The 14,813-nt window shown below is 42.7% G+C and overlaps 1 protein-coding gene across 1 annotated transcript in view; it reads right to left on the reverse strand.

The window, feature by feature from the left end:
- The window catches only part of fbn2b (fibrillin 2b), an 84,351-nt gene that overhangs the window by 35,036 nt on the left and 34,502 nt on the right, over positions 1-14,813 (reverse strand). The window contains exons 8-11 of the mRNA XM_080009205.1: positions 11,882-12,007; positions 7,219-7,344; positions 2,070-2,222; positions 893-1,156 (exon numbers count right to left, since the gene is read on the reverse strand). Of these exons, the coding sequence (XP_079865331.1) occupies positions 893-1,156; positions 2,070-2,222; positions 7,219-7,344; positions 11,882-12,007 (669 nt within the window). The remainder of the gene's footprint in view (positions 1-892; positions 1,157-2,069; positions 2,223-7,218; positions 7,345-11,881; positions 12,008-14,813) is intronic.

Genomic DNA, 14,813 nt, shown 5'->3' on the forward strand with positions numbered 1-14,813 from the left:
CCAAAAATAAGAAATAAATCCAAATTCCAAAAACCAAAAATGTCATAAAAATAAATACAGAAAAACAACCGTATTATTATCAAAAGTATTTTGAATGTTTATTTGACATTTGTAACTCAGTGTGAGCACTGCAGGATCTTTGACCAGGCAACATGCATGATGGATCAACCAGAGTCTATATACACAAATTTTATATATATTTTGTTTTCAGTGCTGTCATGGCTGATAATCAAGTTTCACACAGATATGTGCTGCTGAATGGTATCAATACCTTATCAGCTGCATCATGAGCTACTTGGAACTTTTTAATTGTACATCTGTTCTCACCGTCCGTGACAGATATTGGTGCAGTCTCGCTGGTTGAAGTTTGTTGATAAGGTAATGGTCGACTGTAACTTGTAATTGACAAGTTAGGTATTTCTCCATTTTGTGTGAGAAAAAATGTAACCTATAGACTTGTTACACGGTGGCGCGCAGTGGACCGCTGCTCGGTGGCACGCGGTGACGGATCATTCAGAGCAAGAGATTTGATCAAATTAAAATATGTTTAGATAATATTAAATTGGAAGAATATTTATCCTTTAGTTATTTTGTTGTTTCCATGATTTTTGTCATTTTCTATATTTTCAAGAATTTTTATAGTATTAAAGAAATATTCCCAGACATCTCAAGTCCCCCCTAGCAACTCTCGGGGGCCCCCTAGTGGGTCCGGGAAAGCCCCGGTTGAGAAAGGCTGTTGTACACTCTCTAATGGTGCTTACGTGTTGTAAATAAAATAATGATGAAGTTCAACTATTAATAATTTTGCTGGGGACCCCCTGGAACCTCTTGAAGGACCCCTTGGGGCTCCCGGGACCCCAATGCTGAGAACTACTGCTAAATAATAACTCACCTATAATCGGGGGGGTCAGGAGTCCTCCTCCGTTTCCTCCGAATCCGCCGTTTCCTCCGAACCCTCCTCCCCCAACTCCTCCTCCATTGCCGCCGATGCCTCCCCCATTCCCATTGCCGTTTCCGTTGGGGAACTTGTAGCCATAGCCGTAGCCGTTTCCGTTCCCGTTGGGGAAGTGTCCGTTAGGCGTGTGTCCGTTGGGGTAGCCGTTGGGGAAGCCATGGCCCTGTGGGACGCCAGCAATGCACAGGCGTCTGTACTCATCTGCAGGAGGACAGAAGGGAAATCAGTGGAGATCATTCTTATTGTTCAGGAAGGAAGCTTATTTTGAATCTTAAATGGATCAAAACTAAGTAAGGGAAAAAGGGAAGCCACTCATACCGCTCATACATGACTACTTGTATGAATAAAATAATAAAATAATACATTGAGACGGAATAATGATACTAAATGATTTTAAAACTAATATGCCTAGTTTAAGCTTCTACTAAGAAGAATAGTTGACAGCCATGTAGTGTGTCATGTAAGGTTGGAGTATAAACTGAGGTATAGTCTGAGTTATAGTCTCTATATGGACTAGATACACACATACACATACACACACATGTACAGTCCGCAGTTAAGCAAAATCACTCTGTGACGGATCAGATATAGTATGAACAACCAGGTCTGATGCACAGAGCCCTTGAAGAGACAGGGGTCATTTTTCTGACCCAAATTTCTTTTATCTTTGTGGGTTTTTTTGTGTATCAGTTTGAGTGGCAACTCGTGCACACACACACACACACACACACACACACACACACACACACACACCAGATGAAGACACACTAACAACACACATGATAGTCCTGTCTTGTAGTGCTTAGTTCTGTAATTTGGTTAATTTGGTTGATTGTTTGTATCCTGTCGAGGCTTTCTGAAGCGTGACAGTGTTCACGGACAAGTCACAGACAGGGCATCATGTGGAGTTTGTCAGTTGTTCAAATCATCAGAGGAAGTGAGGGTGCATCATCTAAGACATCTAAGAAGCAAAGGATCTGAGAAACTATTGAGTCTTTGATAAAGGCAAACAAGTTGCAGTCCCTGTCTTTAATGTTGAGTGACACTGATTGTGCAGAATGCATTTTTGTGTGACTGAGTTTGTGCATGCTTGTGTGTGTGTATGAGCCCTTACCTGACCCTCTAACCGGGCACATTTCTGGGATCTGCCCGAGGGCCCAGCAGCGGCCATTATCGCAGCAGCACTGCATCTTGGTGTATTGGCCGCTCAGCTCGGCAGCGCAGCGCCCATTCGCCAACGCCGAAAAACAGGTTCCCACGCGTTGGTCTGAGGGAGAGAGGGATGAGAAGGAGAGAGAGAGAGAGAGAGAGAGAAAGAGAGGAAGGGAAAAAAATCTGACCACTTCATAACTTAATAACTAAATTATTTGACAGTCCATTGGGCGATGGTCTATTAGAAAAAAATAGATATCAATGAATGATTAGTGATTTAATGTGATGTATTATAGATATAACAGAGTAGAGATACAGTATACCATGAGAATGGATGAGAGTCACACACACACACACACACAGCCACACACAGCCACACACACACACACACACACACACACACACACACACACACACACACACACACACACACACACAAACACACACACACACACACACACACACCCCTGTCCTTTCTAGGTCAGCTAGAGAGGAAGCTGCTTTATTGTCTGGGAGAGGGATGGTTTGCCCAGGTTCTCAGCTAACAAACATCTAACAGGCATCTAAAGGGCCTCCTTAAAGGGGCCCTACTTGTTACAGTTACCCAGGTCAGACTCAGTGGGGCAGAAGATGGGGGGCCAAGGTTCAGAGAGTGTGTGGAAGGGGGAAATGGAAAAGACAGGGGTAAGGGGTCCCTAGGCATTTGGGCTTGGTATGAGTGTGTGTAGTAATATTGTGTGAGCATGAAAATGTTTTCTTGAACGTATCTGTGTGCGTGTGTGAGTGTACGTGTTTATTTGTGCTTGTGTGTGTGTACCCATGTCTTCAAATGTGTGTGTACATGCCTGAGCGTTATGGACGCCGCCGAATGTGTGCAGTGTGTGTGTCTGTAGTTTGACAAAGTCAACACATAAGAAAGAACATATTTTGTGGATTCAGAGGAAGAAAGAGGGGGAGGATGAAAAGTCATGGTGGGGGTGTGTGTGTGTGTGTGTGTGTGTGTGTGTGTGTGTGTGTGTGTGTGTGTGTGTGTGTGTGTGTGTGTGTGTGTGTGTGTGTGTGTGTGTGTGTGTGTGTGTGTGTGCGTGCGTGTGTGTGTCAGTAGAGGAGGGGGGCGGCGCAAGTCGATTAACTCCGCTAATGAGGCAGCAGTCTGGAATTAATCAGTTCCATGTGGAGCAATCCTTCCCAATTAAATACGACATGAGAGGCTACACTGTGTCTGGGAACGACAGATACATACACACACATAGTACACACACATATACAGTACACACACAGAATGAACACACATTCATCTAGAAATAGGAACTAAAATACATTTAACTGGAGGCACAAACAGGTATACGTGTTTTATGTGCATAAAAATGGATATTCATACAGAAATACACACAGACATTCATATCTAACACTGAGAACTTTAATGTTACTTGTTCTTAACATTTCAGTCTTTGTTGTGATGACTGAGATAGACAGACAGATATCCAACATAAACCTGGAGCAATTTTACACTGAGCGGCCCGCAGAGAAACTACTAGCAAAAAGTATCCTAAAATGGTACAAAAGCTTAAGGTTTTGTTAACCTATTTGGCCAATATGATAACTGAAAATCATACATCAATGAAGGCCACACCTGGGGCTGCAGGTGAGCAAACCCCTGGCTTACTGTCACAAGATGTCGCTTTGGATAAAAGTGTCTTCTAAAACCACAGACTAGTAGGGCTGCCCCCTGAAAGTCGACTGAGATTCTTCAAGTTGAGCAGTCGTTTTTTTTTTTGTTTGTTTTTTCAGTCAGTGTGCATTACAATACCAGGACAAAACAAATAGGAGCTTACAAAATGCACATCTTCCTATAGGAAGAGCCCCCCCCCACCCCCCCGACTTCCCCGCGAGCAAATCGTCGAATATTCGCATTGGACAGCCAAATCCGATTTGACTAACAAAATTCGAGTTGGGTACAGCCCTACTAAATATTTAATGGAATTGTAAATACACATACCAGACATACAAGACAATACAATAACCCACAAACAGCACAACTTCTACACATCCAGGCGTAGACATAGCCCAAGTGGAGGAAGTTGTGAGTGAGAAGGAGAGGTTGAAATAAACAATGGTAAAAAGAAAAAGGGAGAAAGGAGAGAAACGGCGGCTACAGTAAGTGAAAGGTCTGGTGGATGGATTGGGGGGGTTGATGATGACTCAAATTGGATCCAGGCCTCAGTGCTGCCCGGCTTCACAGCACGGACTGACTGGGACAGGGGCTTTCGCAGCCTTTCACCTTGAAACAGGGCATTAGGCTCTGATTACTGACAGCTCCCAAAAACAACTCCCATCAGCCTCAAACCCCCCAAACCATCACCCCCTAAATAGCACACCGTTCCAGGCCAACAAACACAAAGACAGTTTGTCTCCTGTTGAAAAACACACATCCTGGTTCAGCCCTGATATTAATATCCGTAATGGGAAAATGAGCAAACAAACCATGTTACGGTCTCACGGAAATCCAAAATAAGAGACATATCTAGTCGCCAGTCAATGATGGTCGATGCAGCGTAATTTGGTTTTCGGCGCTCAGTCTGGAGGCAAACGTGTATTTGGATCACACTCTCTTCCATTTCATTCAAGCTTAACTCGATCTGGAACGCACAGAGGTGATATTTGATGAAAAAAATGACTTTGTGGTTCTAATTTACTCGGCCTAGCGTTGGTCTTGCTGGATCTGGTCTAACCCAATTTTTGGACCCGGACCTGAGACAAAGGCAGGAAATTTGAGGGGGTTTGAGTCTAACGTCTGCAGCCTTGATACCGAATCTGGCATCTGGTTTTTTTTGTTCTCGTGGGTTTCTCTCTCATCCTCTCTCTCTCTCTCTCTCTCTCGTTCTCTCTCCTTCCCTCTCCTTCCCTTTTTCGCCTCAGTGGGCTCCACAAGAATGATGGCTGTTACGGGTGAGAAATCACAAACCGAGCGAATGAGTGTTACATGATCCAGAGATCGGGGGGGGGGGGTTGATAAATGATGGTTGGAGATGGAAGGGCAGAAAGCGAGAAAAGGGAGGTCTGAGGATGAACTATGCACTAATCTCCAATCTCTAAAGCATTGGAGTTTGGAGAGGAAGAATGAACAATGGGGACAGTGTAGGAGAGGTAGAGAATGTGTCCATGACCCTAAACAAGCTATAAGTGAATGATAAGATATTTACATATTTAATATTTACAAATATGTATTTACATATTGTAAATATCATGATCATACTTTTCTGGATTGGTTGTATTTGTGTCCTATGTTTTCAACAGTCAGAAGAACACTTGTGGATCCAATAACCATTAAGATACGTGAACAATAGGTTATTCTATAACCTAACCCAGAGTTGTATGGGTATTGTACGAGGGTCCCTCCTGTAATGACTGAATTTGTTAGCTGAAGGAAATGGCTCATATCTCACTCTAGTGCTGTTCTGGCAAAAAAATAAAAAATAAACATTTTACCCTGTAGGTCAAAGTGGAACAGGTTCAGCTGGTTTAAATGAAAAAATACTGAGAGACAAAATGACGGACAGATGTAACACCTTTGGGGAAGGGGGGCTCAAGGTGCGCGCGCGCACACACACACACACACACACACACACACACACACACACACACACACACACACACACACACACACACACTATCCAAAGATACACAAACAACACAGCCAGCCAGTAAGCCTCCCCAACAGCTAATTTCCGACAGGCATGTTTCCAATCAATTCTCTCTTCACTTTCTCTCCCTCTGTAGAACTCTCTCTCTCTCTTTATCTCTTCACCACTCTGTCTTTTGTTGAGGACAACATAAACCAGTAGTTTATATAGTCCCAATAGTTTTTTTCGACTATTTTCTCATGCTCTCTCTACTTCTTGACTTTCCCTTTTGTCCGGTCATTCCTCCTCCTCTCTCCCGAAATGTCAAAAGCCATATTATTGGTCCCATATTGGTCCCACATCGTCATGGTCAGTATTGTCATCCTTTTTGCTTCTCTGTGTTCTTCTAAGTGAGACCAGATGACCGTTACCTTGAAGCTGGACACATGCTTGCATGGTTTATCTGTGAGAAGAGCTTTCAACTCTTTGTTTGTGGATATGCAAAATGTGTGTGTGATTTTGTGAAGTTTATGACCCCATCCGTTGTTCTCTTGGCATTTAAAACCACCATTTCCCCCCTCAAACTTTTCCAAAATGACAACAGACAAGCCCAGATATTTTCAGCAGATGCTGGAAGATGGCTTGCATGAAAAGGAGAAAATTGTATTATGTGACAGATTGGGGTAGGAGGCTCCAGCCATATTTAAGTTCCTCCAATCAAACAACCCGGCTCTTCAGCAAATGCCCCAAAGTGAAAGGGAATTCGGGTTAGTCATTTGATACTGATCGGGGGAAACAGAGTGGCCCTGAGCTGTCCATTTTTGGGCTGAAGCTTGAAACAATATATCGACACCTGGGGGGGTTTCGCGGCGATGGCCATGTTGGTTTAGATGGTGGGGTAAGGATTTCAGGAATATAGAGTACATTAACACCTGGTAGTGTTTCGAAGCAGACGTCAGTGAACTATGCTTTTGTATGATTGCATGTGTGTGTGTATGCAACTTTTTGTTTGTAATGTTAGAATAGAGCAATACTATCAAGGCCAAGGACAGAGTGCACATGGCTGGAGTGCACGTGGCAAACACAGGCCCGTGGGCCAGCTTGACTCATCAGAACACCATTCATAGGAATAACAGAGGGAGAGATGGCAAGAGGGTGAGAGGGAGCGAAGTTGCACTCCAGATGTGGAGGAAGACAACTCTGTGTGTTCATGAATAGTGTGTGTGTCTGTGTGTGTGTGTGTGTGTGTGTGTGTGTGTGTGTGTGTGTGTGTGTGTGTGTGCGCGCGCGTGCATCACATCATAGACTGGATCAGAGGTTGTGTAAAATTGCACATACACGTCTGCATTTGCATGACACGGTGTATGTGTGTGTATGTTTGTGTCTGTGTCTGTGTATTTTTGGATCTGTGTGTTTGCATGCGTGCACACCTGAGAATGTGTATGTGTACGCCAGATGTTTGTGTGCGTGTTCATTGTGTTAACTCACCCACACATCTGGAGCCGTCTGTGCTGGTGATGTAGCCTCGTGGGCAGGTGCAGACATAGCTGCCAGCGGTGTTGGTGCATTCGCCTCCGTCACACACACCTGAGATGGTGCTACACTCATCGATGTCTGGAAATATCAGCATGCAAACACATTTTAATCATAAATACCTCCATCATAAATACTGCCTCCATCATCCTGCATTAAGTCATTGGCATGCCTTGAGTTTTCCCCCTAACAAAATGTTCTCCCTGTGTTCTTCTGGGTGCTCTGGTTTCTCCTCACACCAAAAGATGTGCAATGGAAAAAAAAGTATGGCCTTGAGGAAGTCACTGGCTTCAGAACTGGAGTTTGTACCCACTGCTTCTCACAGTTAGTGTGGGTTAAATGCAGCAGACAAATTATGGGTTTATGCAAAGTGTACTTGGCAAATAATGTGATTTTTTTTCTTTATTTTATTTGTTTAAAAAATCTACATTTATTGCACAGTAACAACAGTGATCCCCTTAGACAAAATTCAATAGAATTTAAAACATCCTGGTTCTGCAGTTGAGGATCCTGCAATGAAAGTGTCCTCTAGTTTCCCTGGTCTGAAACTTGGGCCTATAAGTCATGCTACTCTACGTTTAACAGTCTAAAGCCGTTCTTATAAGACTTCCTAACTCCTTCACAAGGAATAGAACCAAAAGACAGTGACTGTAACATAATGCAGTGTTCCCCTTCACCATCCCTCCACCGCCAAGAATCATTTTCTACGGTATGTTACCAATAATACAGTTTTGTCGCGCTACACCAGATATTAAACTTCAAAGTCTGATGCTGAAGTAGCACTCACTCCATAAACAATTCTCAATTTCACCAAACTGATTGAACTTACATCACAAAATGCATGCTGCGATGAAGACAACCAGATGATTACTACATAAGCACTTAGGTAATGATCCTCCAGTGTTTTACGTCCTTTAAAACGCCATCTGGCCCTATTTGACACACTAGCAACAACATGGTACGGTACAAATACTACCACGGTACTACTCCCTTAAACAGGGCTAGTAATGCCTAAACATATAGTCCCCAAATGCATTCGATTTAAAGCGTTCACTAAATGGTTTAAGTACTATTGACCTGATTATAAGAACTACATCTACAACTGCCGTCGACCTAGATATGGAAGACGTTCACATTCTAGTACTACCCCCACTGTAGTCTGAGGACTTTAAAACAAAATGAACTCAGCTCCAACAAAAGGGGGAAACTAAACTGGGTTGAGCAGTCAACCTTATAGACCAGCCAGGGACTGGGTCTCTGAGGGTACCTGGCTCCGAGATTTGGCAGGTACACTTTATTACAACTCATTTTATTCAGACAGCTCCCAGCTGGGGAGGGGGCACCCAAAGTTCCAGAAGGTAGCAGGTTTTTATAACGTGTCACGCATATGTAAACACATACGTAATTACAGCTTCATTTTTAGCCATAATTACACTATGTATAGAACATAGCTATGTATGTGTGTATGAGTGTATACTATATCAGGGTGGGTGTTCCCCATGTGTGGAATCAGTTGTGGTAGTTGCAGCAGTGCGTGTGTGTGTGTGTCTGTATAAAGATGTCTGAAAGTGAAACCACACAGGAATTGAGCGTCACTGTGGTGCCGTCCTGGCTGGTTGAAGAACAGTTCTACGTATTTGCATCAGAAATATAGTATATAACTATAATATATTTATTATTTATAAAGTACATGAAAAAGGTTACCCTTCTCTGTGTATGGATTCTAGTTTGTGTTTCAATATGTCTGCCTCTCCAAATATTCCTCAATGGCTTCAAAATGCAATGATGCAAGTCAGTCACATTTCACTCAAGTACAATCGAAAATGAGCCATGTCTATCCTTTTAAGTCTAACTTGTGTGCAAATTAATGCAAGCGTGAGAGTTACATAACTAGCTGTGTGACGAATATTTGTGTGAGAGTGTGTGTGTGTGTGTGTGTGTGTGTGTGTGTGTGTGTGTGTGTGTGTGTGTGTGTGTGTGTGTGTGTGTGTGTGAGTGTGTGTGTGTGTAGTGTGAAGATGTCGGGAACAGGGAGGTCTGTCTGCCTCTGTAATGAGATGTAATGTAAGTCTCCAAAATGCCGTAAGTGTTTCTTTGTTCGCTGTCAACAGCTGGTGTTGGCCAGAAAGACTGTATTTATGTCAGGAAAAAAAGCTGGAGCAGCAAGGGAAGGCAGAGAGGCAGTTAGGGAGTGGAGTGACCTGGACGGGAGGTATGAAACCAGGTGGGCTGAGGGGCGCAGAGACGGCGAGCCCAAAAACTTGACACAAGTTGACCACGTTGAAACCTCCCGACTCCTAAACCTTAGTCGGTCTTCTCTGGAATCAGCTCATCCATTAAAATAAATTCATTCCAAATTCTTCCATCAAAGGACTTTCCCTTTAAAGACTTTGTCAAAAAATACATGTCATGATTTGTGTCACAAATTTGTTTGTTATCCAGATCCAGATCTATTGAGTTCGGATTCAGAATATAAATCACAACTGCGTTCAAGGTTAAAAACTGCAGAGATGTGTTCCTCTTCCACTTATTTACCCTCACCGCAAATTTTAGGTATCAAATACTGATGCTTTTCATCTCATCATCTTGGGATGTCTTCAGAGATCTGTCTCGTCTTTTTTACTTCAAACGACAACATAAGATAACTTAAGAAAAAGTGTTCACACAAAAGTCTGGACAGAAACAAATTACCATGACAATGGAAAGTCGGCAGCAACTGCAATAGATGGAGAGGAATGACTCAAATTCTAATGATTGCCCATGTGTTGAAACCAATGGTATAGTTCCATGGTATTGATTACAGAACTTTAGTATATTATGAATCTATACCATACTGACCTTTGCTTTCTTTGACCAACCCTTTGTAGGTCAGCGTCCTTCTCATAATGGCCGTGGGCTGATCGGAATTTAAAATAAGGGCATTTTCACAGTGATTCTCGCTGCAATGCTCTCAAAACACAGCCGGTCTTAAATAGTGCTGTAATTTTGTTTGACGGATCAAGACTTCCAAAAGTTGAAATATTTTTTCAGTAAAGCCTATATGATGCCAACTGCTTAGCTGACCATGAAGAAAAGCATGACTTGTAGCTAGCTAACCGACAGCATCAGGTTAAACAACATCAGCTCAGCTGTGGTCCACTCCTTTCATTGTTTTTTTTTAAGGTTTTCAACCAACCAAGTGTTCTCCTTCTTTTTCTCTTTCTCTTCGTCCCTCTTTTCATTTATTGTTATCAGTGGAAACATCACGTCTGTTCTGAGGTATAAGGTAATAAACCTGGAAAAGGAAAATAAGATGTTTCATTGATCTGAAGGGAATGGTCTGTGTGGCTATTTGTGTGTAAGCACCATCGATAAAGTTCAACTATTTGCGTGGCTTTCCCAGCACGCCTGAGCCCCTGGTAAGTTTCTACCCTGTTTCCATGGACACATCCATGGGAGTTTTTGAAACAGCACACCCCTCTTGGCACTTAAAGGTGGGCTGGAATATGACTAAATGGGCCACACTCTCATTAACCACACACTGTGGTGTGATCAGAATAGTGACTCACGACTCTCGCCCAAAACCACTACCGCTTTGTGGATGAATTCAGTTCAATCATCCCTCCTCATTCAAACATAAATCGTCTACTGTGGCTCTCAAAGGGCCTGTCGTAATGTTTAAGGTGCTAATACAGCCATGGTCTTGACGTGATGATATACAGGGCACTGGATACATACAGTGATACAGTATATATATGATGTATTATGATATATAATTATATATTGTAGTCAAGGACACCCAAGGGCTACACTTTTGAACTTACAGACATTAAATCATCAGACATTTTGTGAGTCTGCAACATCTGAGTCAATAAACTATCAAGTTCAAGGCCTGACTCAAGGTTCGAGATCTACAAGAAGAATGAATTTAGGGTCAACGATACAAACATGGTATATAAAACTACAGTAGATATTTCATCCTTCACTCCTTGTTCAGTAACTACATGGCATTTGGCTGAAACAGTGTAAAATCGCTCTCTAATCCTCCCTTAAGTCCAGGAATGCATCGGCTCCAGTGTGAGAGCCACAACTCTGCTCTGTCTAAGTTTTTGATTATTTTAACTGCACATTGTTTAAATTCCATCCAATCGACACATAGTAATGTGACCCAACTCCCCATTGTGATTTTTTGTGAGTTGGTGTGTGTGAGCATCCACTTAGGCCAACAACCTCAAATCCAATTTAATTAGCATTTAATCTACCATGAACTTAATTTCTGTATATTGGTAATGGAAAAATACAATCACATTAGCCATTAGTTGGTGGCTGGTTACATATGTTGACTGTAATTCATAAGTTGGTCAAAGGGATTGCACATAATAGTTAGGACAAAAATAATGGTTTTCCACTCCTTGATTTGCATCTGTGCTTTACTGGCTCATCTTAAAGCCTCAATGTATTTCATCCAGTTCAAAATTTGTGCTTTTATTTTTTTATTATATGTGTCGTTATTCTATTTCCTTTTCTTACCTTTATCATGTATTGAATACTGACATGAATAATTTGTCTTTATTTACTTGGAATTTGAATATGTGCCCCTTGATTGCTCCACCCAAATACGTTGTTTAAACCAACTCACCTTCACACTTGTGGCTGGTCTCGCTCTGGCGGTGTCCGGCGGGGCATTTACACTCATAGGATCCCACTGTGTTGATGCAGGTCCCTCCGGCACATAGGCCTGGCACGGCCTGGCACTCATCCACATCTGGAGGAGAGAGAGAATAGGAAGGGATGGGTGGAGAAGGGGAGAGGATGGACACATTAGTTTCATGAGACAGTGGTTGTGGTTTGGGAGATCTGTCATGCTGAAGAATGTCTAATGCAAACTATATACAGACCATTTAATATGAATTTGGGCCACTTTGTTTTAGTTTAGACCAGATTTTATATAATTCAATATTTAGAGGGCTATAATTCATCAGAAAAAAACCCCATTATAACGCAAATTTTCCATGTATATATTAAACAGAATTTATTTCTCCTATGAAACCATTTTGGAATGAGAGTGAGGGGAAAAAACGGGGAATAACTTGGCAGTGTCTGAGTGAGTTTTGGGCCTACTTTCTGACAGACAAACTACAGTTTAGAAGGAAATATATATTCACACACTTCCCAGAATTCAATGTGAGTCACTCATGCATTGAGAGTGTGGATGTGGGTAGATACAGGACTCGTCAGAGTGAGCGGGAAAACCTCTGATCCAGTCTATGATGTGATGCACGCGCGCACACACACACACACACACACACACACACACACACACACACACACACACACACACACACACACACACACACACACACACACACACACACACACACACAGACACTAGGCCCACATTAATCCACCTCAGTGCCAGTCAGTAAACGGGACACTTGCCGGGATTTAAATCATGCTGCCAAGCCCTCTGCAATACACACCCACACACTCGTGCACACACACACACACACACACACACACACACACACACACACCCACACCCACACAGAAAGAGAAATTGAAAGTCTGTTTCTGATCACTAAAATACCTTCACTTTCTGCTCTTATTTAACAAAGGCTGAAAACATAGTCTAATACAGAGGAAGTTGGTGAGCCAAAGGCTGAGAGAGAGGGAGAGAGAGAGAGAGAGAGAGAGAGAGAGAGAGAGAGTGAGAGACAGAGAGAGAGAGAGAGAGAGAGTGAGAGACAGAGAGAGAGAGAGAGAGAGAGAGAGACAGAGAGACAAAGAGAAAGAGAGAGAGAGAGAGACAGAGAGACAGAGAGACAGAGAAAGAGAAAGAGAAAGAGAGAGAGAGGTAAAGACAGAGGGAGAGTCCTGCCAACATCCTGATGCAGCCTGGAATGCAATCTTTACATTTGGATTCACAGTCATGTGCGCTTTGTACTTCTGCCAGCAAGAGTCTGCTGCAAGCTATGAGGCGATTAGGTGTCTCCTTTTGTCTGATTGTGTGTGTGTGTTTAGATAGATAGATAGATAGATAGATAAATAGATAGATAGATAGATAGATAGATAGATAGATAGATACATAGATAGATAGATAGATAGATAAAAAGGTCTGAAATATACTTATGGTGGTAGCAAATGTTTTTCCAAGTTCCCATGAACACATCACTTCCGACACGTATTACAGTTTTCCAAGCCTGTGAACACATCCCTTCACTCGCTTTCAACAGGAGACTAGGACAGTGTCCGCGTCTTCTGACGTAATACCAGAGAACGAGTCCACAAGTTAATGGATTGCGGATGGTGTAATAATAAAAAAAAATCGTAAAATGGGTCACTTCTCCAACCCTGAAATCTGATGTTTTCACATCACAGATGACGAGGAAAGGCATTAAAACGTGAGTCTTAGGCTAGATTCACACAGCCAGCCTTAGTGCTCAATTAGGATTAATAGCTCAAATGAATTGCTTCTAAATGTGGCCAATATCAGATTCCAGTGTAAACTAATCACAGGCCTGAAGCAATCCGCATACGCAGAAGTAACAAAGACGTCACATGCATCGCGCTGTTGTACGGAAGTAAACATGGCAGAAAAATGCCCCGTGGCCCGGTGGTTATCGAGCAGCATGGGCCCATGTTTCCCTCGGCTCAAGCCAGCTTTTTTGTTTCGCTCAATAAGAACATTTAGTAAAATAAAATTTATATGAAATAAAAACCCAATGCGCGCAAATTGCGCCCCGATCGCTCCCTCAGAGGACACGCTCACACACATTATTTTTAGATCCGGTGTTATTCATAAAACGCAGCGAGCAAGGGTGCCCCCTCGCCGGGTCAGTCTATTTATGTATTTATCTATCTATTATTTATTTTCCCTCACCACGCTGTATACGCTGCCTGCAAGCGGTCGCAGTACGGGTGGCACGGTGGGGCATCCGCGGTGCGCCGCGCCCTGTCCGCTGGCCCTGAGGTTGGGGGTGAAATTCCGAGTTTATTCTCAAACTCGAACTTTCTTTGCATGACGCAATTACATTTTTATTGTATTGTATTTAATGTCTTTATTTTCCTCCGTGTTTAACAGGGAAACAGTCCCAACCCAGCGCCCCTCCCACACACCACCCACACACACAACCCCGATCTGTGAACATTTTGTGAGCTGCGGTCCATTCCGTGACAAAAAGAAAATGGTTAGGAACCCCAGAGTGCTCCAGAGTGACGTAAAAGTCGCATGAATTCCGATTTGTTCAGACTGAGGTTGCAAAAAAATCTGACCTATATCTGATTTAGGACCACATATGAGTGTGGCCCAATTCCGAATTCAAAAGATCCGATTCCATGTGATTTGTGCTATTCACACCGTCATTACAAAAACAGATCTGAGTCACATATGAGCAAAAAAACAAAACGATTTGGGCCACTATTGCCTGCAGTGTGAACTGCAGGCAATAGTGGGATCAATTAACTGAATCAATTAGCATATTCGTCTGTGATGTTGACGGGAAGTCGAACTTTTCACCCCACAGTCAAACAACTTAATTTACTCCGCCATTGTCTCTAAAACAAGTGCCTGT

This window comes from Zeus faber (assembly GCF_960531495.2).
Source record: "Zeus faber genome assembly, chromosome: 1".
NCBI classification, from domain to species: Eukaryota; Metazoa; Chordata; class Actinopteri; order Zeiformes; family Zeidae; genus Zeus; species Zeus faber.